Consider the following 25,924-nt stretch of genomic DNA (forward strand, 5'->3'; position numbering starts at 1 on the left):
AGTGTCGACCCCCGGGATCTAGTTTGGCTGGTAGCGACATTGCGAAATCTGGGATTGGCAAGCTTGATCGTGAAACTTTCACACAAGGTGCTGTTGGCCAAGCCGAGCCCATTGCTCTAATAAAAACCCCACGTTTCATTGTAAAGTTTGGAGATACAGGCACCTTTATGTTTGTAAGCGTGATGCTATATGAGAAGTGGTCTTTGTTCATTGCCAAGTAGCTAGACCCTGGAGAGCCAAAGATGCAGAAGGACCTCTTTGGGTAACTCAGCTAAAAAGTCAGGACTTCAGGGACAATGCATGAAAGGTACGCAACCCTCACTTTTATGTCATACATTGGCAGCTAATAGCCACTTTTGTGCATTCCCAACTTTTGTTCATTCTATTGTAGGTGGACGATGCTCCTGCTCTAGACATTAATTTCCATGATTAAAGTAGGTTGATCCGAGCCGGTTTGGTTGAGTTACGGTCGAACAAGGATTAATCAGCTGAGACATTCGCACGTATGCTGATGTATGGATTGATGTAATCTCTCTTTGACCGTAGCTCAGCCAAATCAGCTCGGATCAAGATAATTGAATCATGGAAATGAATGTCTGGAGCAGGGGCATCGTTCCCATGCAATGGATCTCGCAACAATGATGACTGGATAAAAGTGGCCGTTAGCTAGCAATACATGCCTGTTCCTAGATGATCCATAAAGTAATTATACATTGACCCTTCCATTCATGCAAACGTAGCTGTGTTACACAACACAACCCTCTGCATCTTTTGCTCTGCCAGGGTCCAGCTACTTCACAATGAACAAAGACCACTTGTCATATAGCATCACGCAAACAAACATAAAGGTGCCTGTATCTCCAAACTTTACAATGAAACGTGGGGTTTTGAATAGAGCAATGGGCTCGGCTTGGCCAACAGCACCTTGTGTGAAAGTTTCGGGTTCAATGTCGCAAACAGCCCAAAAAATATTTTTTGGTCGTCGTCGTCGAAGAGGTCGACCCCCGGGATCTAGTTTGGCTGGTAGCGACATTGCGAAATCTGGGATTGGCCACGATGGCCTTCATAGTTTGACACAAGATCGCTTTCACCCCGCCGAGCAACATGGTTCTATTAAAGATCCCACGTTTCATTGTAAGGTTTAGAGATACAGGCACCTTTATGTTTTGCATATGCTGTAAGCGTGATGCTATATGGAAAGGGTTCTTTCTTCATTGTAAAGTAGTATGACTACAATAGAGCTAAAGATGCAGAGGGACGTGTTGTGTAACTTGAGTCAGTCAGCACAGGCGATGCATGATACTTGTACACTATTTAGGAGTAGTTCCTAAAATGCCAGCTAATAACCCAGTCCTCCCGATCATTTTTGTTGCCCAACCCAATGCATGTGAACGATTGTCCTGCTCCAGCCCAGTATGCCCATCATTCAAGTTTCTTGATCCGAGAGGATTTGACTGAAAAATGCTCAAACACAGAAGTATCATCCAACATCACAAAAAATCATTTTGCAAAGTTATTTGTAAACTGCCAGCTGGCAGCCCCTTCCTCCCATTCTCCATTGTTGCCCAATCCAATGCATACGAACGATTGTCTTGCTCCACCTCATCATTTCGATCCTTCAACTTTCTTGATCCGAGGGGATGTGATGAACAACGCTCAAACACACATGTGTCATCCAAGCAACAGAAAAATCTACTTAATTTCCAGGTCTTCCGCTCCCAACGTACATGCCTCTTCTTCCCATTCTCAAGTACAACTACCTCCTGCGAACGATTGTCCTGCTTCATCCCATCATGTCAATCCTACAACTCTCGTGATCCGATTGTCTTTGACTCAATGGCAGGTCCATGGCGTGTACACAGCCTTGTTCTTGTCACCCTGCTACAACACACGACTCTCTTGATACAACACACGCTTCTCTGCCACCAAGCATTCATTCCAGCAATTGCTATCAGCAATGCCTTTACTCCATTGTATCAAACAGCGTCCTTTACTTGCAGCAACTCGCCTTACAGCCTTATTTACGTGAACATCAAATAGCCATGGTACAGAACAGATTTATTTACGTGTAGCAACTTGCTTTATGACACACAATTTAACATCGATGGCGCCATGTTAGCTATCAAGGATTACGAGTAATCTTCACGTGGTTGAGCTGCGATAGAAAATGACCAAGAAAGATTGACCAGCAGTCTAATGGAAAAGGAAGCATGGTAATGGTTATGGTGGGTGGACGCAATCAAGCACAGATATGGGGAATCCTTTGGTCACTTGGCGCGTCGTCAGCAGGAAGGAAGGATCATCTCATATGAACATGGCTGAGGATGGTGGTGATGGATTGGAATGACATTGACGAGAGGGCTTTTCTCCTTGATGAAGGAAGGTTGATCGGCTATGGATGATATTGCTGATGGCGGCGGGAACCATGAAAACCAAATTTGGATTGCCTGAACGAAGACCTGTTCAATTCATTGTTAGCATACATATACAATAAACGCCTCTTTCATTTTCTTTGTTCATTGCATTAATCGTTTTGATATACACAAAGACCTTTATTGCTGGTTACTTGGGAAACGATGCCATGGTGTAGTGTAGCCGAGTCGCGTCAAAAGCCAAATGAGCTAACGCCTTTACTATCAATAGCAAGTATGATGACTTCTTTTTCGTAAATGATAATAGAGCATGTTTTATTTGTGAAAAAAGACTACGAGTGAAATATGATGAGGAGTGTAAACGGTTTGACTTTCAATCTTGCGTTGCGGAACTTGATCAGCCAATGCTTTGCTTTTGACGTTTTGCATGAACGTTTCGCTTGTGTCTGGTGACAGTATCCTTCCTAGAATATCGCTTGTGACAGATATCGCAAAGGTATGGAGCCTTGGTTGAAGATTAGTCATATGGTCCAAAAGAAAAAGGGAAAAGGGCAGAGGATTGTATACATACCGCTGGATTATGCCAACGATCAAGATGGTTTTTCATTTCCACCTCGCTACTCCAAACGTCGTCTCCACATAAAGAGCAGCTCTGCATAGGCAGGATGATAATGTGAGAAGACTCATTCATAGGGTCGATCGAAAATTCATCTAGCTTACCGTAAACGAATCCTTATGGAGCACCTTTCGATGACGAGTCAAGGATCCTTGTGTTGTAAACCGTTTCTTGCATGTATCAATGTCACAAACAAACTCGTTATTCTACAAGCATTTTTCACATTAAACGCTGCCGTGTTAATCCAATTCCATCATAGTACACTTACTGGGTTGTGCTCATGCAACATATGGTTTTCCAACGCCGATTCGTGAAGTTGTTGGCCGCATTCAGGGCAATCCACTTGATCAGTGTGTGCTTGCTTTTCATGTCTCAAACGACTTCTGTGATTGCTGTATACTTTATCACAACCAGCGTGGCGACAAGGGAATTCCAGTCCCTAATGATATGGAAAATGGATTAACATTGGCATTGTTGACCATGGAGATATAAACGCACTTACCATATGCTTATCCCGAATGTGATTCTGTAATGAGTTGGTTCGTACGAAGCAGGATCCACATTGCTCACATCGAATGATTGGCTACGCATGATGATAGCTTAGCAATCCTGGCAGCCAAAAAATGAGAATATAACCATACCTTACGGGGAGCATGATCGATTGGAACTTGGTCCATTTGGCGTTCAAAACACGAGCGAATGTAATTGAGGAACATTGCTTGTTCAGAGGGTTCAATCCCTTGTCCCATGGAGTCGTGTGCTGATGCCCAGAGAGTCTCCACTTGCGCTATAAAGCGATCCATATCGAAATCATCCATGTGCTTAACCATAGGGAGACCAGCAGCTTTGAGGATGTCGTTCAGACCTTGTATGCGTAACGGATATAAATCCCTATAATCGATAGAAGTATGAATAAACGATTCACTACATAAAAAGAAATCCTTGTATACTTACTGGGCAATCACCCTGGCAAACGTCTTCTCCATATTGTCGTATCCCAAGAAGTCATAAAAGGTCATTTGGTTCATGACATCCTTCAGCAAGACCTCTTTTCCAGATAACAGCGCGTCAAGTAAGGAGAGCTTTTGATCGAAAGGGATATTGTGCTCGCGATAGATGCTGATTGCGTTGGTAAGAAGCTTGTTGTTGATTGGTGTCGAATAAATAGTAAGGCGAACTCCAGCCAAATGAACCCGATCAAACCCAATGCTACGCAAGGCATCTTCCAGGAATTCCAGAAAAGGTACGTTACGCCGCGTGAACATGATGCTTGAATATCGTATTGTCAATCCATCTCTTCCTCGCAACCAGTGCACATGTCCGCTGGCCATAAAGAATCCCAAAAAGTACACAAGGATTGCGTATTGCCTGTCAGGATCTGCTTCCGGGAACAAGGATGCCAAAGTATCAAGGTCCGAGTCCTTGACTTTGCTGCTGCCGAGGATGTGAAGTTGCTCGTATAATATCGGATTGCAAGTTCGAAATAAAACGTTGCCATTCAATGCAGCTTTGAGTTTGGTGTTGAAACCCGTGGATACAAATCTATATCGATGAATTAGCTTACTATGAATTTTCAATCGTATAATAAGAGCAATAGAAATTACCTCAGGCTAGGAGACTCGATGCCGCAGCGACGTAGAAACGATCCCAGCCATACAAAGCTAGTGCTTCGTAACTTGATCCACACCGTAAAGGAATTCTGATCAGTGTATCCTTTCCCGCGAAAGAAGCCTAGGAATGCAAATCTCATCGTAGCGCCTTGCTCGCCATGTAATACGCCAATAAGTGCTCCTGAAGAAGAGTGATCGGTGCCCGAATCAATCTCGTCGAATGCAGGTACAAGCTCGATGTCGTCTTCGATTTGCTCAATATCGCTGTCATATGGCTCGTCTTCGAAATCTACTTTCAAATGTAAGATTGATAGCCTTTGAAAAAAGTAATCATGTGCTTACCATCTTCCTCGCAATTTTCATCGGACATCGATCCATCGTCGTAATCATTGTCTGCATCAAGCATCATAATGTCCTCTTGCTCTACATAATGATAAAGGAATAAATCAGAAATGAGTTTTGATAAAGAGACATGTTGGCCAATGCATACCAGAAACAAACTCGGTATCCGATAGAGTTGGTATTTCTTCGGCACTCGCAGTGGATTCGCTATCACCTGTAGAAGAGCAAAAGTAGTAAGCATAGTAGGTTAGTAGATGAGAAGCCATTGTTTCCAAAAGCAAGTTACATACTCAGGTCACTTTCTGCATAGTGTGATGTGCTTGGGGAGGCCAATCCGTAATGACGTTTCATGGAGATGATGCTATATGTAGGAAAACGAATTGGGATATGAATTCTCTCACTCTTTTATAAGCCTCAATTTACTCACGTACCATAGGAACAATGGCCATTGAAGGCGTGTGATTATCTTGTAGCGCTCCATTCATTGATTGGGATACTGCACAATGAGCATCAAAGGTCGATAATTTCATGCGTCTTTGACTGCAGCCACGAGTATGAAACGTTTTTAGGGAGGCAATGACCATGACGCACAATGAAGACCTACCTCATGTGGATTATGGATGGTATGTTGTCAATAGAGAGCTTGCCAAATAAAACCAGATTATGTAAACGAACCAGGCCCCACAATGGCGTCCCTTTGTGGAGATCATGCAGAGGTAAGTGCTGGATTTGAATGATGATTTCAAAGAGCAACGTTGTACAAGATCCACTGGACATCCTTGCATTGAATGCTGTGTAACGTATACAACGAACAACAATGACCCAAGTCTTCAAAGCGATACGTAGCCGAGGGATCGAGTGTTCCAGTTGGATGACTGGTTGCGGTTGAAGGATGATAAAGAGCCACTTTATGACAACACCGGTCGAGGTCTTTGTTGTAACGGAACCTTGATCTTCCTCATGCAAGACAACTCCTGAAGGCAGACTTGTTGGATAGACTCCAAAGAATGATCCATCACAAGAATTTCCAATACTTGACATTGTACAAGCCTTCCTTTTTGCAGCACAATGGGGACAACGATGTATCAAGGATCAAAACCACCCGCATGGCATGTTGATGCAGCATAAAAGATGACGGCGACGTGTGCTGTGATGCGACAAATTGCATGCGTGACAAGAGCGCTGCTTTGATTTGCTACGTCCTGGATAGACAAATAGTGTATTAGAATAAAAAACGCCTCCCATGTATATTGGTCTACAAACCTACCTCTGCTCTTGTGATGGAAAAACTATGATCTTGTCACGTTGGTTGAATAGTGTTGCTGACAATAGGGATGCAGTGTTGATGGTTTGGTAACAAAGCTATGTATTAATATGGTAAGGATTAGAATGCTGTAGACCGTGAAGACCAATACTTGTGACCCTGCTGCTTATAATAGTCTCCATACGTGATTACGGTATCGCGATGTACATTACGATGCTGCAAGGATACGACACGTGCGTAACATGTTGACGTAGGTCCATCTCGGCAGCTGCTGATGCGTTTGTAGCCAAGGCATTGTGTCCAAACGAAGCGAACTTGAACGCGTAAGTTGTTGACTGAACACGGCTGGATGTTGCAATTGCATTCGGAGACGCGACACGTCAATCGACAATGAGACGAAGGGGGTCAAAGTGTAAGGAAACGACTGGAAGCTGAAAAGGGCAAGTGCGGGAATCAAAGCAATTCATAGCTCAACCTAATGCAAGTCTTCCCCGCACTCTCCCAGGAGACAAACACCATAGCAACCATAATAAAACTCTTTCTTTAATCACGTCATTACACAGTCTTTTATGATGAAAGAAAAACCATTTACAATGATGTTATTGGAGAACGAGGTATTAAAGAGTATCGTATATAAATGCTGAGATGATAGATTTCAGAATGATGTAGTTAATGGCAGGGCACTAATAGATTGATGCTTTCTCGCGGATATGGCTTTGGTGTAATGAATCAACATCCGTTTGCCCTTCTGAAATGCTGTTGTTGTCGTTTACAACCACATCCGGGTGGTCGTTTTCATCGTCGGATCCAAAGTCATAGTCGTCTTCGTGCCATGGAATGGGCTTGCCCTTAGCACGAGCGATAACATAGCGCATCCAATAAGGTGTGAAGGATCGGCTAAAGGCTGCAGACCACCAGTTTTCACGTAGGGTGTAATCAGGTTGAATTCTTCCAAATGAGATCTTGTCAATGATGAAGATGATGCCGTTGATGATAACATAACCGATAACGCCAGCGATCATGCCGTCTATAATATATGTGAGTACTTTGGTTTGTAACATTGGTATCACCCCGCCGTTTCCTGGGTCGTTAGATACTCACAGGCGATTGAATACCTAATAATAAAAAATAAAAAATAACGTTAGCTACTTAGTCTTATAATCATCAAGTTTTTGTAACACATGCGTGAAGGGCATGACCGTAAGCGTTAAGAACGCCGGTATAGCGTCTACCGAGAATGATGTTAAAAGCGTGTACAAACGTGGATTAAGTAACTATCATCATACAAACCTCCTGGATAATCCCAATTGATGTTTCGCACACTGGTAGCCATCATAGAGCCTACGACGATAAGGGCAGGACCAGTAGCCCATGGTGGGAAGCTTGCAAAGATTGGCGAGAAGAAAATGGAGATAAAGAAGCCGAAAGCGATAGTAATGGCAGTGATACCGGTACGACCTATCGAATAAGGTTACACATGAGCATCGAATGTGATAAGAGCACATGTTTCTATGATATACGAACCTCCTTCAGAGATACCAGTGCCTGATTCAACGAATGCAGTACATGGTGAGCTACCAAAGCAAGAACCAACAATAACGGCAATGGCATCCGCAATGAAAGCATAGGTGGAATGCTCAAAATCACCAGTCTTGTCAGTGAATCCACCATAGCGAGCCATGGAATACATGGTACCAGTAGTGTCAAGAATATCCACATACTAAATAAAAAAATGAGTACTTAATATCGCCATGCCAACTCTTTGATTATGAATGCTTACCAAGAAAGTGATCAAAGCAATCCAGATTTCACGCGAGCCCAAATCAAAGTGGAATTTGGCTAAAACACTATATAAAGAGTCAATACCTTGATCAACATGCATTATCAATCACACTTACTGGTCCAATGGATGCACCGTTACGACCTTTTTAAAGTAGTCGAACATGGCGTTACCGGTTTCGGTGTATGGGAAATAGGTGACATAGCTGACACGGGGCCAAGATGTGATGGCAATGAAGACGATACCGATCAAGATGGCACCACGTACACGATACATGGTCAAGACTACCATGATAATAAGACCAAGAATACCCATCCAAGTAGTAGGACTCTCCATAGTATGGCCTGTACAAATGCCATCGGCATCCTTGTATTGATCGGGGCATGCAGCTATAGTACAACGATCGATGAGTTATACGTGACAAGTCAAATGGTGAGCAATGCATACCAAGAGCAACAAGCGTGGATTTGTCGAGGCCAACAATACCGATACCGGCCGAGGATTGCAAGCCAATGAAGCAGAGGTAGAGGCCGATACCGCATCCCATGGCAACCTTGATACTCATAGGAATGACACGTGCGAGCCACTGACGGATACCAAAAATGGAAAGAATCAAAAAGATGCATCCTTCAATCAACACAGCGGCGACAGCTGTTTGATAAGAGACCTTTCCTGAACCATGATAGCCAACAACGTTGTATGTGAAATAAGCATTAAGACCCATACTATAATAAACCATCGTGAGTCATCAATTCGTCTTCATTTTGAATATTGGGACATACCCAGGGGCCAAACCAAGAGGCAAGTTGGCAAGTACACCGATCAAAACAGAAGCAATCATGGACATGATAGCAGTGGCCATAATCATATCGAGCTTCACTTGGAAAACACATTGCATGTATTCCTCATTGTTGTCGCAAACAGGATCGTCCGGGGTTCTTGGACATTCACAGGTGCCACCACTTTCACTGATGATTGATGCGTTGACTGAAATGATATATGCCTTTTATAAAAAGTCAGTCAGTGACATGGCCATAGCGTTTCGAAAATGATGGTCGAGTTGTTATTTACCATGGCAAAAAATGTCGTAACACCAGCACGCAACTCTGTCAAGAATCGGGTGCCCTTGCGTTCTCGATATGCTCCCGATCCCTCGAGTTGAAAGTATCGACCCACTCGAGAGCCTGCGACGGCATTGTTGATCTTGTTGGCGTATTCAGCCCAGGTCATTTTTGAAAAAAAGAACCCTTTGAGCGTTTTTCGTAGAGTTGAGAAAAAAGATAGAAAGAGAGGTGAATCCTCTTTCCAGATAAAGATCTGTAGATGGAAGAGAGAGAAGAGAGAGAGAGAGTAAAGACGTGAAAGACCGCCTTTCCCGCTAGAAAATAAAAAGTTTTACTCCTCTCAAAAGGTGAAAGGATGTGTGTGGTGTGGTGTCTGGTGGGTCCTGTCTCAGACGTTACGACCTTATACGTTCATGGCAGCTCCGCTTAGCCAATTGCAACGGAAGGTTACACGCACACCACCCGATTCCCTTCTCATTTTGCATGGGTCATTCGGTAAATATGAATATGAATTCATCCGTGATACCTATGTAGAAAATACCACCTCAGGTCCCCCTTGTTATGCAGGTCCCTTTTTTGTTCATTCAAGGAAAACGTTCAATGACAGTGCGCATTTTCCCTCATGTGAGTCTAAATGACCGTGTGACAAATTACGACGCAAGAGGAGAATCCGAATGTATTCCTTTTACGGATGCGATCTACCCAAATCTTGCATTTGATAACCTTGCGATATAAAAAAAAGTGTTAAGAATGTTGATACCCATCAATGGATACCACAAGTGGCAAAATTTTATGATAGCATAGTGTCAAGTTATCAATGCCAAGATATAGCCAGCATATGTCTTTTCCTCGGTATACCCTGATTCATGGCCAGCCTCCCCGATCATATAAAGAAGATGCTTATCTTGTCACTCGTTACAAACTTTAAAATGCAAAAAGATGGCACAACGTTACTTTTTGTGATTGATCGTCGGGTAATGTATAATTGCCACCAATGCAACTCAAAAGCATATACCATCCAACACCACCTATGGATATGAGCATGTAGAAAAACAAACATCGGGTTGACCGGGAAGCTGTCGGAGAGGGGGGCATTCATCGCCACCGTGTCAAATGCGGGTTGAGCAGTAGCAAAACGATTGGTCAATTCATTTCATGATTAAAAATGCTTATCAGGGATATTCAGGACTGCTGTTATCTATACCGCCATCAATATTCATGTTATCAGCTTGATAGTGAGCACCGCCAAAGCCTTCCTCTTATCAACTTTTATGCTTATCAGCATATTTTAGATATGCTATTGTTCTTGTGGATGCGTTATCACATGCTCAGCATCGTCTTTGTATTGTATTATAGTAAGGGCCTCTCAAAATGGCAATGTTGACATGGTATGTGCTATCAAAGCTAAACAATGAACACCATTGCTGGCACTAGAAAGCTCCCCGTTGATGGCGGATAGAGTCTGGGTGCACAGAGCAGAGGTATACCTCGGTACATTGTTGTTGCAAGCATAGCTGACCACGTGATTACCACCATCTACTCCAACTTAAAACCATCTCTTGTATCAAAAATCCAAAAACATTACGCTTCTCAGAAGCCCTGTTGCCAGTAGCAACATTGAGCAAGTTTTTCATGCCATGTGCTTTTGCATGGTGTGAAGAAAGTCTTCTTTTCATTTTGGTGGTGGAAAGACAACGAAAGAAAACGTTTAATGAGCGCTTAGTTTAAGCTTTATTGTGGTGGATTTGGATTAGGGTAACCCAGGATCAAAATGTAAAGTATAATGAATAGTGAGAGAACGTGTCAATGTCGTCGCTGAGTGTAATGCATAAAATTGCCGGGGAGGTGGAGCCGATGTTTCAAATGAGAAGGTTACACAAACAGCCTACTACGTACCCACCCCCGCCATCCATACGCTTGTGCTGATCCGGTTTTCTCTTTTGCCTTTTCTCTTTTCCCTCCTCCTTCACATTTCGGTATGGCTCCGATTGCCGATAACGTGATGCTTAATGAACAACAAAGCATCGATACTTTGGATGACTTGACATTACAAATCCTTCGCAAATATCGTAAACGGTTCGTCATCATCATCATCCCCATGGATACGACGCATCACCATGACAACTAAGACATTGATTACAGCATGGATCCCTCAGGCTACCAAACGCTCCCTGATTTATGGCAAGACTTTGCCCCTGTAATGAATGCCGCCGTTAAGCTCCCGCCACCCCAAGCCATGCAGAGGATGCTTAGTCTCACCAGCTACTTTTACGAGTTTTGTCATGGATACCGAGCCGACACAGAAAAATACGAATACGAAGAATACTTTGATGCAATGAACAAGGCGTGGGAGACTTTATTTCAACAACAACATGGTATGACGGATCGAATTCGAGCATTGAATGTGTTGCGAGATGGACACACGTTGGCCGAAGAAGAATTTGAGCTACCACATGCCATGAATGGGGCTCTAGAAGCTGCATTGAAAACAGCGCAATAAAGGTGGTAAAATGGGATTCGGTTCCACAAGCCAATGCAAAGAGTAGTCGTTGTAGTAGAGAGCCGTATTCTATTATTTCATTCTTTCTCTTTCTCTTTCTTTCTCTCTCTCTCTTTCATTCTTTCTTGGTTCTACTCAAAGGTCGTTTTCTTTTCCACCATGGGTTCCATTACGCGTGTGACATTGGCTGCCATGACCATCATGACGCTCATTACACAACAAGCGATGGGTGCTCCTGCTCAACAACAAGGGTGTCAAGGTGAGTTTGATGTTAGAGGGCGAGGGTGTGAGAGAGATCAAAGAGTTAATGAATGATGATGATGATGGTACATAGGGATCGATGTCTTATATCCCAAGGATGGTAGTTCCTTCAGCCGTTCAGAGCAAGAGACGATCTATCTTATTCTCGGTAAATATCATCAATTGAATATGTATAATAGTGCTAAATCTAATATGGATGGGTGTGAAAAGGAAACAAGCTAGAGGATGCCAAACTTGACAAAGTATCCGTGACACGACACGAGGATGGAAAGACGCTTGTCAAGGACATGTGGACTGCGATCGACAAGGATGAAACATTGAGCAATATTGTGGTTCTACAGCAAGATCTCCAGCAATTGAATACCGTATTGCCTGATCAATTTACCTTCCGGTGAGTCAATAGGTTGGTTAGAGACTAAAAGAGGCATGGTTTGGGATCACCGAGGGCCACTGCGGTTCCTGAATTCTTTTTTTATCCGCACAAAAGGAGGAAAGTGAAGGAGGGAAAAAGGGATGGATTGATCGGTTCTCGTTGGATGCAAGCAACTGAAACCACAGCATCGTTTTGCTTACCGCTTTGTTTATTTTGCTAGGATTCATATTCAACAAGATGATAAGCAATGTGTATACCAGTCGCCTTCTTTCCAAGTGACAGAATAGATATATAACAGAAACGAGAGAGAATGAATGTACATAAGGCCAAGAATAAAAATTGTGCTATTCCTTCTTGTGCTGTTTTCATTTACGAGGTGCGCCCATCCTTCACTAGTTTGTGCGACATTGCTTTTATCCCCTCTTTATTCTTGCTTTGACCTTTTTTCGCTTTCATATCCTTTTCTCTTTTTACTTTCTTTTTCCTCTCTCTTTCATTCTTTTCGTCCCTTCCTTTCCAAACCCTCACACTTTTTGTTGTTGTTGTTGTACGCGTACACTATAATACTCGACGATGAAATTCTCTCTTGCTGCAACCTCCGCCCTCCTTTTGACTACTCTCGCAACTCTTGCTCGTGGTGACGAGTACGCTAAAGCCATTAAAGAATGGTGCCATGGTGCGTTTCTATTCTTCCATCGTCCCATCATTACAACCCATTAACACCCAATCTGTATAGACTTGGAGGTCGTCGCTCCTAACGAAGATTCCGTTGTCGTTGCCGGTGGTCTCGCCAAGGTCACTGTCAGTAAGTATTACTTTAAGGGGGGTTTTTGATCGGTAGATGCATATTACTGACACTGTTACTATCTTTATAGCTCGTCAGCCCGATGAGCGTAAAAAGACCATCACTGGCCTTGACGTAAGTAAACATCTATTCTTGTCATTGCTATTCGTACTAATAACAATGATGCCATATTGCGATTTACGTTGACAGCTCTACTCTGTGTCCGAAAGCGGTGAAGCCAAGTATATCCAAAACGTCTGGGAAGGCAAGTTCCCCTTGAACAAGCAAGCTAGCATCAGCGACACTGTTCCTGCCAACTCGACTGCTGGTCTCTATTACTACCGGTAAGTTGGATCTTGCCATATAAAGGACATGATCCGGGAACATCCCTAGCCAACTCATTATGGTTACTTACTAATTGGCTCTCTCTTTTATCTATATCCAGTGTTTGGGTCACCAACGATCTTAATGGCATGCATGGCCCCGATTGTCTTGAAACCTCGCATACTTTCCGTGTCACCTCGGGTGTCCACAAGGATGCTGCTGGCATGAGCTACTACACCGAATCTTTGGATGACATCCAATTCTATCGCCCCGAGTACTTTAAGGGCTGCTTCGGTCTCAAGGTCACTACTCCAACCAAGGGTCAAGCTGTCAAGCTTAATAAGCACGTCTCCATCTCTGCCTCCCGTGACAAGACTTCGCAAGCTGCCACCCTCAAGAAGGTTGATCTCTACAAGTCCGTCTCGGACAACGAGGCCAAGTTCGTTGAAACCGTTTGGACCGGCGAAGAGGACTTCACCGATGAAATCAATGTCAAGGATCACTTTGTGTTGGATGATGAGCATATCGACCATGATGCCACTTATTACTACACGTAAGCTTTAATACATGATTAGCATGTGCCAATGACTAACATGGATCGATTCAATAGTTTGTCGATCTCCTCGAACAAGGCCAAGGAGGGTGATGAGGATTGTACTTTCCACTCTGAAGGCTTCAAGATTGAAAAGTCCGATTAAACCAAAAAACACGTGCAATTAGCTTGATATCTCTTACACGCATACACACAACTATCCCCTCGCTATCCTCACACAAGCCCTTTCTCACTCCTTCGATCATCCCTCCAATTGTCTCTTGTAGTATTTCCTTCTTCCTCAGTCTTGTGACAATGTACCATCTTTTAAAAAGATCTTGTTGCTTATCAAATGTTTTAGCGTGGGGGATCTTGTAGTGTGTCAAATGTACGTAAATTGAACCCGCTTGTTATGGGGCATGGTGCTTTATTCATAAGGTCCATGATTTGATACTGCTCATGTGCTCATTTTGACAGCTCTTCTTTCTTTCCCTGCATGAATGAATGACTACATCACCTGCACCCATACGCTTTGCTTGATCCGATAATGACTCTAGAGCTTGGTTATGATCACAAGGATACCTTGTAGTAGCTGTGGTATCATGCTGCAGGTCATTCATATCCTAGAAGCACCACGAATGTTCTTACGGCCATAGTAGCAAATGCAGCAGGATTCATTGTTGAAGACGATTTTCCATTTTCATCACGCAAAATTGGCTATATCTATCATAAGACGATCAGCAAAGGATACCATATATAGTCAAAAAAGTGGCTGTTGGGTACATACAAGCTCACCAAAAAAGCGTAGCCATACAATGTAGCTCAGCAAAATACGTGATCATGTGCTTGTTGTTGTGTTACATCAAGTATACCAGCAGCATTAAGTGTATCCAGGCAATTGCAGTAACCCACTTGTTTTCTTTGTTTTCTCTTTTCCTCTGTAAATGCCTTGTTCAAAACCCTTTTCATCCGTTAAAGCTTCTTTTTACCCTTCACAACGGTCACCACAACCACACTCAAATGATATGGCAATCCAAAAACGACAACAGCTGCTACCTTCAGCACTACTGCCAACATCAAGAAGAGAGAACACTCAAAAAGATGATGCTGAGACTATGGCTTTGAGCATGATCGAGCTAAAACCAAACGACGTAGATGGATACTTGTTGGCTGGGCAATTTTATGAAAAACGGAATCGTCTTTCAGCTGCACGTGCCATCTATGCAAATTCACTGTCAAAGGTCCCATTAACCGATCCACGTTATCATGAACTTGATCTCGCTCTCAAAAATCTCGATACGCGACGGAGTTCTTTCGTTTCCTTGTTTCCATATGATATTTCAGAAACCATTTTCAGGTATTTGACACGCGACGACCTTATCGAATGCGCTGGCGTTTGTCAAGTATGGAATCATTTTATATTACAGTGGCCCAAGTTTTGGGAATTACTGGATGGTGTCATTGAGCGTACAGCCTTTGATTCGCTATTGGGTGACAAGGGTGATCGATTTTATATGCTAGGCGAAGCCAATAACGCTCTTCTCAGCCCTATGCTCGGGTATCTTGTAGCCACTGGTGCAAGCAACATCAAAAGCATACGTATGTTTCTGTTGTTAGGATTATCATGATGCGTACATTTATACGTCCTTTTTATATAGAGTTCGAGGACATGCTTTTGAAAGAAAAAGACATCGACATGGCTGTAAATGCCGTAAATTCATGCACCTCCGCTGTGGAAGAGTTGACCTTCAAGGACGTTCATCTCGGTGATCCAGCACATGTACTGCTCGAGGTTGTTGGACAATGTCCTCAACTGAAACACTTTGCCTATAGCGTGGGGATTAGGGGCTTTGATCGTGAGCAAACGTTCCCCATCTCATACCCTGCCAAAGACCCGCTTTTGAAGCGTATCCCGCATGATGTTTACATGCTTACAACTCTTGATCTTTCCATGGGCCGTAGTTTCACTGAACGTGTACAGCTACAACCCTTAAGCTTGCTTCCCAGATTTTTAAAGAGGTGTCCTCATCTTGAAAGGCTCAAGGTAGATTCGGACGATATCGTCTCGCATGAAAAACCCAAACGTGCCAGTATTAAACGCTCTAGTCGCATGAAAGATTTGATGTCGGCTGTTGTCAAGTACTGCCCTCGTTTGAAGGATTTGGTATCAGCCCATCCTGCATGGAGCATGCCAAGCATTGATGAAGATTTGTAAGTACCATTTCCACGAATGGATTTGCATCCTCATCTAATGGCAAATAATAGACGATGCAACATGGCTGATTCGGAAAAGAAGGGTCTTCAGCGTTTCGTCTTTTCGTATTATATGGAGGACACGCTGATCTGGGCTTCGGATCTTGTGCCATTGATCAAGAAGCATCACAAGACGCTGGCAGTACTCTACCTCCGCTTTGATGATGACAAGTTGCTGGACACTCGCTTTCTTCTTCTGTTGGCTCGCTATGGGATGCCACAGCTACGCGAATTATACTTATATACAGAGGGCAGCCGTCCAGAATATACATGGACTACCATTTACCGTAAGGAGACATTATTAAGCCAGGCCATTCGTACCCTTCGACGTCGTAAGAAGTCATCATTAACCCATTACATTATTGCCCTTCGTCGTAAGCCATCATTAAGCCAAGTCATTATTAACCTTGGTCGTAAGAAGCCAACATTGAGCCAAGCCATTGTTGCCCTTGCTAAACGATGTCCCGAGTTGCGAATACTCCATGTTGTGGAGAAAAGGATATATTGTTGGGACCCCAGCCTATACGAAATCGATATTCGTGCAATTTTCTCAGTCATCCTGCATTGTCGTTTTCTCAAGCAATTCAAGATAGACACCAAAAGGAACCATACCGCCGAAATACGAGGATGATAACCTTACTACGTACGGCAACCTAAATCATTGAATCGTTGTCAAAGAATACAATAGCAAATAGGGGTCAATTGTAGATGGTTTATTTGAAATGTCATTTTCATCATGAAGATAAAACTTGTTACGTGCTATTACGAAGAGGAGGTTGTCATCACAAAACCATTTGACATGATTGCGGATTGATGATGACAAGAAGCTTTTGTGAGCAAGTCAATGAATGTTGATCCTTATGATTGTAAGTAAACCTTCCACCATGCCATCCTTTGAGCTTCATACGCTGTTTTGCTGATCCTCCTCTTTTCCATCACATGGCAATGACCATTCTTTCATTGCACGTCATAAGATAAACATTCGGCATAGTGATTGATGATGATAAGCTTTTTTTCATTTTTCGGCTCTAACGACTATGATACAATGAAGTTGGGGGAGGGTGATGGATTATTGCTGTTGTTGCTGTTGTTGTCTTTGAGAGATACGAGAGGTGTTTTGTGCGTGTGCGTATGTGTGAGGGTGTGTGTGTGTGATATGAAATAGGTTGAATCTCCCTCTCTCTCTACAATTGTTTGCTGAGTCGTGCCAAGTGGTAGTTGATGGTATTCTTTGCCTTTGTCTTCTTGACCTATTGATACGTGATATACTAGTTAATACGAGCACAACAGCTATTGAAACCTTGGACCTACAGGCTTGGACATGCACTCCTGAAGAGATTGAGCAGCAGCTGTACATTTCTTGGCATCGATACCATCGGTAGCCCAGCATTCGAACAATGCACCCATCTCGACGACGCAAGGGCTTGATTCCAAGAGCTTCCGTGGCCTAACCTTGAGTTGCTTCAACTTCATTGTGTATTAAGCAAGTGCTGAGAAAACAAAAGATCAGTGGCCCTGTCAAGTTGGCCTTGACATCCGACCAACCAAGCCACGCATCCATTCAGCTACATCCATTCACCGACCCCCACCCACTTACATTAAGTAGCATCTCCCCTGACAACAATCACCATGGATACCATCATCAATAATAAAACCTGGCACATCATGACGTCTATTACTGCCTATTTGGAGTAAGGTGCCATAGAGTGGTTTACTATACCGTGTTGCTATAGCAAAACCTTAGCTTCTTGAAACCAAAAACGAGTTGCATTTTTGGATGGATGTCTACAGAAGCCAATTCGCTATCCCTTCTTCCTTGTATCGTATGTAATTGAGTTTGAGCTGCATATGCTAGTCACTTGCCAAGGCACCATCACCTTCAAGGTTCCAGCTTCCTTGACTTTAAGATTGGCCGTATCATGACACAGTCCATAATGCACTTCTCCAAATTGTCATCCCTTTCGAACTCGCTTTTGGGGAACTCATAATGCATATCCCTACCCGAAACCACAGGACGAATACCAACTATGTAGCTACCTGTGTTCTGAGTTTGGATGCTATTGGGTCCACCGATAATGAGGAAGCCTCATCACATCTCGAAATTCGAGCGAGGGTAAGAGCATCCTGCCACCAAGTCCACCTTTGAAGAGGCATCACAGAAGATGGCTACATCGAAAATGGTATATGGGCATGGGGATGGGGCTCATTTAATGATATGATTAAATGCTATAACAAGAATCAAACAGCACAATGACAACCACGACAATGAAACCAGGATGAAAATGAGCTCTTATTCTGAATGACTACAGCGGTTTAGTAACAGTCCATATGATTGCAAGAGATGAGATACATGCACAAAGCTTGGACATTTGACGTCGTCGTGAAGCAATGAAAAATGGTATGATGATGATAACGGAGAGAGCTTCATCTTAGTCCTATCTTCTCTGATGCTATAAGTATTGCATTCATTCATTATCATGGTATCTAAAGCACAGGAGCTCACTCCAAATGGTATACTAGAAATTGAGCACGTGGGTCAACCAAATGTCAATCGCACTTGCTTGTTGCATGATATTGTTCCAAGATTTATTATGCGAGATGCAAGTTTGAATCAAGCTACAAAGCCCATTTTGGTTACTTTTGGTAGGAAGACGAAAGTGAGATCAAGGCATACATATACAATTATGCATTTATATCCATGGAAACGTTCATATGTGAGTAAGGGGAAATTGAGGATAAGAGAGATGTAAACAAGAAGTGTGGTACAAGGCGAGCTGAGATCAGTGGTGGTGGTGGTGATGGTGGGATCACAAAAGTGTACATGTCTTTAACTTTTTTCAAGGACCGAGTTGTAGCAGCTATCTTTGTTTTCTTCTTCTCTTTCTCGTCTTTCACCCCCACTTGATTCCCACATGCGAGGCATCGTTATCTTTTCTGGTTCTTCGCATCAGAACTTGACACAGCATATCTGTCAGCGACTCTCCTGTGAACCCGGCAAATCCTTCTTGTCCAAATTCAGCAACAATGAGACGCGAGTGGAACTATACGAGAGTGTTCGCGAACAAGAAGTCTACATTGTACAATCGGGTTGTGGCCATGTCAACAACAACTTAATGGAGCTCTTGATCATGATCCAAGCTTGCAAAACTGCTTCTGCCAGGAAGGTGACGGCCGTGATTCCTTGTTTTCCTTATTCTCGACAGCCCGATGTCCCATACAAACGAAGTGGTGCCCCTTTGACACGTGCTCCTCCAATGACAGTGCCTTCTACACCGCATGATACAGTACCATCCACACCCAAAGAACAAGCAAGCAATGTCAACAACTATGAGAATACGTTGGCTGATGCCATTGAACACATGCGACTCAAAGGACCATGGAATGAAGCACCTACTCAGCCTGATGCCAATGGATATCGTCAATGGGTCGCTCGATCAGGTACTCTGGTAGCAGAACTTTTGATGTGCGCAGGTAAGTTTAGGCAATGGATGGATTATAGTGTCAATGTGATGGGTTGACATCTATCTTGTACATATAGGAGCGGATCACATTATTACCCTCGATTTGCATGATCCCCAATTCCAAGGCTATTTCGACTGCCCAGTAGACAACATGTCATCCCTCCCCATCATGATCAAATATATACAACACAACATTCCTGATTTTGAAGAAGCCGTGATTGTTTCTCCGGATGCTGGTGGTGCAAAGAGGTGTGTAAAAAAATTGGAGATTTGTACAACTATGTTGTCATGACTCATCCTATGTAATTCATGTAGAGCTACAGCTATTGCAGAAAAGCTACAAATGGATTTTGCTCTTATCCACAAGGAACGACGAAGACCTGACAAGCCCCAGAAACATGATCTCATGCTCGTCGGTGATGTACGTGATCGTGTCTGCATCTTGATCGATGACATGTTGGATACCAGTTTCACCGTTACCAAGGCTGCCAAATTACTGCATGAAAATGGAGCCACCAAGATTTATGCTTTGGTCACACATGGTGTCATGAGCGGTGATGCATTGGAACGAATTGAAAAAAGTTACCTCGACAAGGTCATTGTCAGTGACTCTGTACCACAAGAAGATCACACCCGCAAGTGCTCAAAAATCTCTACATTTACTATTGCCCCCTTGTTCGCAGAAGCCATCCGACGCATCCACAATGGAGAAAGTGTTAGCATGCTTTTTGATCCCAACTACGAATTGTTCTAATATAATCATCTTTGTTTACAAACATCGTTTATGTACATGAATGTTCTTTTTATTATGATGATGATGCTTCAAAAGAGTACCATTCGGGTGTGCCTGGTACCTGCCAGATACTGAGAGAATTATCAATAACTTGTTCCTGTCTATCATTGTCGTCATCATCGTCATCATCACTATCACTATCATCCAAGTCGAATTTGCGTTGACCAGAGCACGTGGCAAGGAGCCAGGGGTACATTGGATTCCATGTTGCACACGATGTGATGTCTACATTAAAGATTTGATTGGTACACAATGCACTATAATGATCATGATGCCTATCCTATACATACCTCGATGCCCTTCCATCCTGTGCAAAAGTCGATCCTCAGGTTGCTCTTCACCTTTGGGATTGCTGATATCATAAAACAAAACATTTCCGTACTATACATACCAGTGATAAGTATACCACGAGAATTCCTTTCAGCATTGTGCATCCTTCCTTACCTGATCACCTGTGACCAACGTTTTGCCATTCGTATCAATATCAAAAGTGATTCTTTGACTCGTTTTGCCCGGCCTGGGTAGTTCATACAACACATTGGCGGTGTCTCGGATATCCCAACATGAAATGGCATTGGATGTACGCGATGCTGTATAGAGGAAATTGCCATCGGGAGTGAAACGCACCTAGAGTCACTCAACTTGGATCAATAAACTGAATTGACACCTTCCTGAATATGTATTACCTGCGTAACTCCACCTTGAATGCCTGTTAATTTCAAGCAGAGTTCGTGATTCGTCTCGTCGTAAATGCCCACCGATTGGCTATAGGATCCTGCAGCATACAGGCCATCCACACTGAAATCCAAGCACGAAATGATCCCTGTTTATCATTTTAGTCTCCAATTTCCCTATGCATATCCACACAACCCTACCTTTTTGACCTTGCTTGCTTTTACGGTTTGGGATGGTTGGTATCTTGGATCCTTGGCCTGGACGTTGGACATCAAATATCTCAATCATGTTCTCGTATCCGCAATAAATGCTGTAGGCAAAGTGAAAGTGAGCAACTTGTAGAGAACGCCGCTTTATCCACTTACTGTGTTCCACTTGGATTGAAAGAAATGACATTGGGACCCACAAAGCGTTCGCGATGATCAACCACACTATAGCTAGCCCTAAGCTAACACACGCATCCTTCAGCTTGATACCGCCTTCACTCTTTTGCATGTATGCGTATTTACCTGACCAGTACATCCATCCCATAAATGCATCGGGTGATCACGAACAGAGGTCAAAAAGCAACAAGTAGCGGGATCTTTTTTCGAAAAACGTGGATCAACATACTTGCGAGTGAATAGGTTCAACGCTGGCTGGCATACCTTGGCTATTCATGGATGGGAACCATGCAAAGTCATTGATTGCTTCGCCTTCATGGATACCAAATCCAGTACGTAGATCAATTTGCTGCTGTGCTACAATGATATGAGCATGGTGTGCGTAAATTCCTTGAGGATGATACATACGTTGTTGTGTATGGTCGAAAAGGTCATATGGACTATTGGGATGCATGAGTTTCAACGTATGCAATGCACTCTATACGCCTCAACCAAAGATGCTTCTTACGTATTGAAAAGACGTAATGTGTTGTCGTTCGAATTGGATAAAAGACACGTGCCATCAGGTGACCTGAGCCCAGAACGCGTCAATGTCAAACACCATCAAAGTTGGCTTGTCGCACGTACCACTTTACGTTCTTAAAGTAGTCGTTGTCGTTATACGGTCGTGTTTCTTTTAGTGGATGCTGGAGAATAGAAGCTTCCGTTGCCAATATTATATGAACCGTTGTGTTGTAATGTGCACCTGTTGTAGCAACCAGTCGACACGATTCGTCTTTGACATTGTGGTTATAGACCATGTACGCCTGTTGCTGCTGCTGTTCTTGCTGTTCCCCTTCCTGATTCACTGCATTCGTGCATTCCTCCATCATAGCCACATGCTGGTCGTTCATTTGGGGATCTGATGTTGTATTATCAGCTGGTATCGGGTCGTCCATGGTTGTGTACGCGTTGAGTGAAGGAAAAGAGAGGAAAAAATAGTGCGGCGGGTAGTCATGCAAAATCTTCCAATATCTCCTCCCTCCATGTCTTTGATTCCTGCACGCTTGGAAATAGCTGAGAACGTTCCCTAAAATCCATGACGATAATGGAATTTGCCACATTGCTATCGGCAGGTATAGCCAAGTGTGCCTCCTCATTTTTGATGATGATGATGCTGGTTGATTACACAAACACGACACGTAAAGGAAGCCTGTACCTGCATTGAGAGTGATGTATGCATCCACGTGCATATACATCCAATATGGTAGACCATAGTTTATTCTTTTAGGATCGGAAAACAGGAGATGGTAGGGTTGAACAAGAAGGGCAAAAGAAGGTTGCATGCATCAATAGCCATGACGTAACGGTCTAGATGTGTTGCCCAATACCTGGATACCTTTGAATGTTTTTCATCTACCTTTCGCAATCCACACAATGAGAATGACATGAATGAAGGATACTGTTACGTGCTTTAATAAAGGTGTTTTCATAGCTTAACAAGCGTCTTTGGGCGTAAAGCGGTTGATTTCACGGAGCTTCATCCAAAAAAGGCAGGAAGCGCCACTTGTGGCAGACATAGACATTAAGCCCCAATCTAAATGACATCAAGCAGGCATATTTGGGGGACGTTTTTAAACATAAAATCGAAGAATGTGCATAAGGCATACAAGGTGTCTCTTCTATTAAGTATATGAACAAGAAATACAATCAAGAATTTTTGAAAAGGGCTTCCAAGCCATTGTGGAAGAAAGGGAGCGGAGTTGATTAGCCGCGTGGTTGTGGAGAATAAAACGTGGCGGGGTGGATGGTCGTACCAGACGTCCATTGTTGTCATTGTTGAAGACCGCCGTTGTTGCATAATGTATCCCTAGACGATGCCGCCTTGTATTGAGACATTTCTCTTGAAAGTCTGTTAAGTTGACGATAAAGCCTTCGTACTTGAGCCATTAGGTCATCGTAAGCTATGGATAACTCTCGATCGACATCATCCAGGTACTCGTCCTCAGTCAAGTCAGCGCACGTGCTTGGTTTGACAATGAAGGCACTTTGCAGGGATCGGAATACAATGTCCACCGAAATCCAATCATCACGGAGTGAATCGAGCGTTTCTTGCATACTTCCCGGTGTACGAATACGCGGAGCTGGGATCATAAATGCTGGAATACCGGCTTTGTTGACCATATAGTTGCCATGGCTATTCACCGTGAAAAAAGTAGAAGGCGCTGTTGTAGGCTGTAATCCATCATAGGAATGCAAATCAGCCGTCGAAGTAATAGGTAGATGATCAGGGGCTTGCTTGTTGTCGGATGGGAATTGGGACATGAAGTTATACAATAAAGGCGATGCGTGGTTGGCAATCGATAAAAGACGCTCCAGCTGGTCGTAAGAATGCATAGAAGAAAAACAATACTTGGCGTGATGCTTATATGGTGGAACGGAATATCCGTAGTAAAGGGGTATATATGTACAGCGATATGTGGTAGAAAAAGGGGATTGCGGCTGCACAATTAAGTACGTAGAATAGATGATGGGATAAGAGAGAAAAAGAAAAATACACGACGTAAACGAGGGTCATCCATAAAGAGGCTTATATAAATCATTCATCGATTATCCCCTTTCCCTCCTTGACCGGACAGTTGACATCGTTCCGATATCCGTGAAACCATCAAACACACGCTTTATGGTTGCCTTAACCAGCTTTCTGGGTTAAGGAATATACCATGTGCATGCAGCGATTATGCATACGATACCTATGATTCATGCTGCTCAACCCTTCACCTTCTAAGAGCAATCATTACCAAGATTATGGATCAATCCTTCATATAAACCTTGTCTCTATTACGGATTCCAAACTTTTATGACCAACTAAACGCATGGAATTCACCATAACGGCTACATATTGAAGTATGCCAAACCATTGTCACATAAAAGGTAAGTGACAAAGAAGGTATGTATGTAATTCGGTATAATATTGAGGCGTAAAGTGGTGGTGCAAAAGCTTGTGTTGCTTGCATTTCTATAACATATCTTGCGTTTTCCATATTCACTTGAACGGCCGTTAGAGGGAGATGGTACGTCAGTTGTAGGAATAGAAAACATAGCACATGTGTGTCTAGACCTAAGGCTGCCCTGGATACGTGCATTCGACCCTGTATGATCGCCTTCTAGAATAAGTAATTATGTAACACACGCGATCGGACTAACCAGACGAAAGTTTAAACGAGGCAAGGCACACAATCTTCTGCCAACACACAATAATGCATCATAGCTTCTCATATTATCAGATTGAAACTACCCACATTCATTCACCCCTCGCTATGCTTCACTTTTTGTCACCATGTGGTATTCCATATTTCAACTTTCAATTGTGCGTTGCCTTAAAGCATAGACTTTGTATATGAATTATGGGCGAGCTTTCTACTATAGTGCTGCTATTGTTGCTGCTGCATAGTATTGAAGGGGAAGACGTAGATACGAAAATGTAATAATGCTTGTAACGCCATGAGGAGTGGTAATGAAAAGAGAAGAAAGAAAGAGAGCATTGGCCGCGCGTCCAAGCAGAAATGGGAATGCATTTTTGACATTTCTGGTTCATAATCCGGAAGGGTGCGACAAACAAGTATATTACTTGTGGGGCTTAAACGTGGTCAGTGCGTGCACAGATTTCCTTGTGGGCTGGGTCGAGATTCTCTTTTCATGCAGTCTGACAAGGTGTTACGTATTTGCTGTCTAATGACATCATTACCCCTTACTCCGCAATTGGTCTCGCTCCTTCTTTTATCCCCTCTTACGTTTGCATCTGTCGATCAGTTATTTCGGATTACCATATTCAGGTATGAATGTCAAAGAATGGAGAGAAGGTATTCAAGCTATCTTCCGACAGGTATTCAATACTATCTTCCGACAAGGATCATGATTTCTCCTCCGCGTGGTAAACAATCATTGACATACATGGATACACATGACATCTTATACTTTGGGAAATGACTTTCTTTGAAGAAGGCTTTATTGGTATGAATGCAACAACTACTAAGATCAGAATTCAATGATCCTCAAGAAGCACCAGAGATTACATAATGGCTGTCCCCAGAAAACAAGAATGACTCGTCGTGACAAGTGACACAAGGAATTTACTATAGGCTGGTGTCATGAGAATGCATGTAACCATGGGCCTGGATACAAGAAGCCATGGAAACATGAAGTTGCCATGCCAACATGATCAAGCTACAAGTAGTACTCCTCCCAACAAGATGCAAGTGATACGCCTTGATCGCCTTTATTTTTCCCCATCACCTGACGACGATGGCAATGATCACGCTACTGAAAACAATGACCGAAAAAGTGAATGATCTACATTAACTGAAAAAGGTGGCATGGGCGATCGATCGACATCAATGATACACAAGAAGGACGAGCACACAGATATGGATACGCCGATATCTAGATTGAGTCAAAAAGAAGGCGTGCAACATGACGCAGCTCCAGATGTTAATCCCCCAAGATTTGGATCGACCAGCTGTAGCATACAAGCAAGAGCAACAACGCATGCCGACCG

General features: G+C 43.2%; 11 protein-coding genes across 11 annotated transcripts; 5 read left to right on the plus strand and 6 right to left on the minus strand.

Moving 5' to 3' along the window:
* Window positions 1-2,769: 2,769 nt before the first annotated feature.
* Window positions 2,770-5,291, minus strand: O0I10_008866 (uncharacterized protein; the record flags this gene model as incomplete). The annotated part of the gene is made up of 11 exons (XM_058488867.1): window positions 2,770-2,877; window positions 2,944-3,024; window positions 3,093-3,194; window positions 3,257-3,427; window positions 3,491-3,571; window positions 3,630-3,879; window positions 3,943-4,530; window positions 4,593-4,887; window positions 4,941-5,021; window positions 5,089-5,154; window positions 5,231-5,291. 11 exons carry the CDS (start codon window positions 5,289-5,291, stop codon window positions 2,770-2,772), a joined length of 1,884 nt encoding a protein of 627 aa, XP_058340287.1.
* Window positions 5,292-6,887: 1,596 nt separating this feature from the next.
* On the minus strand, window positions 6,888-7,265 carry O0I10_008867 (uncharacterized protein; the record flags this gene model as incomplete). The annotated part of the gene is made up of 1 exon (XM_058488868.1): window positions 6,888-7,265. The coding sequence occupies one exon, from the start codon at window positions 7,263-7,265 to the stop codon at window positions 6,888-6,890; it is 378 nt and encodes a 125-aa protein (XP_058340288.1).
* An 84-nt stretch (window positions 7,266-7,349) lies between these two features.
* On the minus strand, window positions 7,350-9,214 carry O0I10_008868 (uncharacterized protein; the record flags this gene model as incomplete). The annotated part of the gene is made up of 8 exons (XM_058488869.1): window positions 7,350-7,432; window positions 7,495-7,662; window positions 7,729-7,924; window positions 7,985-8,051; window positions 8,103-8,373; window positions 8,432-8,709; window positions 8,767-8,987; window positions 9,056-9,214. The coding sequence occupies 8 exons, from the start codon at window positions 9,212-9,214 to the stop codon at window positions 7,350-7,352; spliced, it is 1,443 nt and encodes a 480-aa protein (XP_058340289.1).
* Window positions 9,215-11,026: 1,812 nt separating this feature from the next.
* On the plus strand, window positions 11,027-11,548 carry O0I10_008869 (uncharacterized protein; the record flags this gene model as incomplete). Its single annotated transcript, XM_058488870.1, has 2 exons — window positions 11,027-11,124; window positions 11,191-11,548. The coding sequence occupies 2 exons, from the start codon at window positions 11,027-11,029 to the stop codon at window positions 11,546-11,548; spliced, it is 456 nt and encodes a 151-aa protein (XP_058340290.1).
* A 159-nt stretch (window positions 11,549-11,707) lies between these two features.
* On the plus strand, window positions 11,708-12,469 carry O0I10_008870 (uncharacterized protein; the record flags this gene model as incomplete). Its single annotated transcript, XM_058488871.1, has 4 exons — window positions 11,708-11,807; window positions 11,883-11,957; window positions 12,020-12,200; window positions 12,403-12,469. 4 exons carry the CDS (start codon window positions 11,708-11,710, stop codon window positions 12,467-12,469), a joined length of 423 nt encoding a protein of 140 aa, XP_058340291.1.
* Window positions 12,470-12,755: 286 nt separating this feature from the next.
* On the plus strand, window positions 12,756-13,988 carry O0I10_008871 (uncharacterized protein; the record flags this gene model as incomplete). Its single annotated transcript, XM_058488872.1, has 6 exons — window positions 12,756-12,858; window positions 12,919-12,987; window positions 13,058-13,101; window positions 13,177-13,310; window positions 13,412-13,843; window positions 13,901-13,988. 6 exons carry the CDS (start codon window positions 12,756-12,758, stop codon window positions 13,986-13,988), a joined length of 870 nt encoding a protein of 289 aa, XP_058340292.1.
* A 961-nt stretch (window positions 13,989-14,949) lies between these two features.
* Window positions 14,950-16,706, plus strand: O0I10_008872 (uncharacterized protein; the record flags this gene model as incomplete). Its single annotated transcript, XM_058488873.1, has 3 exons — window positions 14,950-15,421; window positions 15,481-16,033; window positions 16,088-16,706. 3 exons carry the CDS (start codon window positions 14,950-14,952, stop codon window positions 16,704-16,706), a joined length of 1,644 nt encoding a protein of 547 aa, XP_058340293.1.
* A 553-nt stretch (window positions 16,707-17,259) lies between these two features.
* Window positions 17,260-17,548, minus strand: O0I10_008873 (uncharacterized protein; the record flags this gene model as incomplete). Its single annotated transcript, XM_058488874.1, has 2 exons — window positions 17,260-17,325; window positions 17,387-17,548. The coding sequence occupies 2 exons, from the start codon at window positions 17,546-17,548 to the stop codon at window positions 17,260-17,262; spliced, it is 228 nt and encodes a 75-aa protein (XP_058340294.1).
* Window positions 17,549-18,987: 1,439 nt separating this feature from the next.
* Window positions 18,988-20,290, plus strand: O0I10_008874 (uncharacterized protein; the record flags this gene model as incomplete). The annotated part of the gene is made up of 3 exons (XM_058488875.1): window positions 18,988-19,546; window positions 19,614-19,785; window positions 19,852-20,290. 3 exons carry the CDS (start codon window positions 18,988-18,990, stop codon window positions 20,288-20,290), a joined length of 1,170 nt encoding a protein of 389 aa, XP_058340295.1.
* Window positions 20,291-20,342: 52 nt separating this feature from the next.
* Window positions 20,343-22,325, minus strand: O0I10_008875 (uncharacterized protein; the record flags this gene model as incomplete). Its single annotated transcript, XM_058488876.1, has 11 exons — window positions 20,343-20,554; window positions 20,620-20,710; window positions 20,774-20,956; window positions 21,016-21,152; window positions 21,205-21,314; window positions 21,370-21,452; window positions 21,514-21,587; window positions 21,652-21,744; window positions 21,796-21,827; window positions 21,896-21,958; window positions 22,015-22,325. 11 exons carry the CDS (start codon window positions 22,323-22,325, stop codon window positions 20,343-20,345), a joined length of 1,389 nt encoding a protein of 462 aa, XP_058340296.1.
* Window positions 22,326-23,199: 874 nt separating this feature from the next.
* O0I10_008876 (uncharacterized protein) lies at window positions 23,200-23,691 on the minus strand (the record flags this gene model as incomplete). The annotated part of the gene is made up of 1 exon (XM_058488877.1): window positions 23,200-23,691. The coding sequence occupies one exon, from the start codon at window positions 23,689-23,691 to the stop codon at window positions 23,200-23,202; it is 492 nt and encodes a 163-aa protein (XP_058340297.1).
* Between the last annotated feature and the right edge of the window lie 2,233 nt (window positions 23,692-25,924).

The sequence above is a fragment of the Lichtheimia ornata genome (assembly GCF_029851405.1).
Source record: "Lichtheimia ornata isolate CBS 291.66 chromosome Unknown scaffold00049, whole genome shotgun sequence".
In the NCBI taxonomy this organism is placed as follows: domain Eukaryota; kingdom Fungi; phylum Mucoromycota; class Mucoromycetes; order Mucorales; family Lichtheimiaceae; genus Lichtheimia; species Lichtheimia ornata.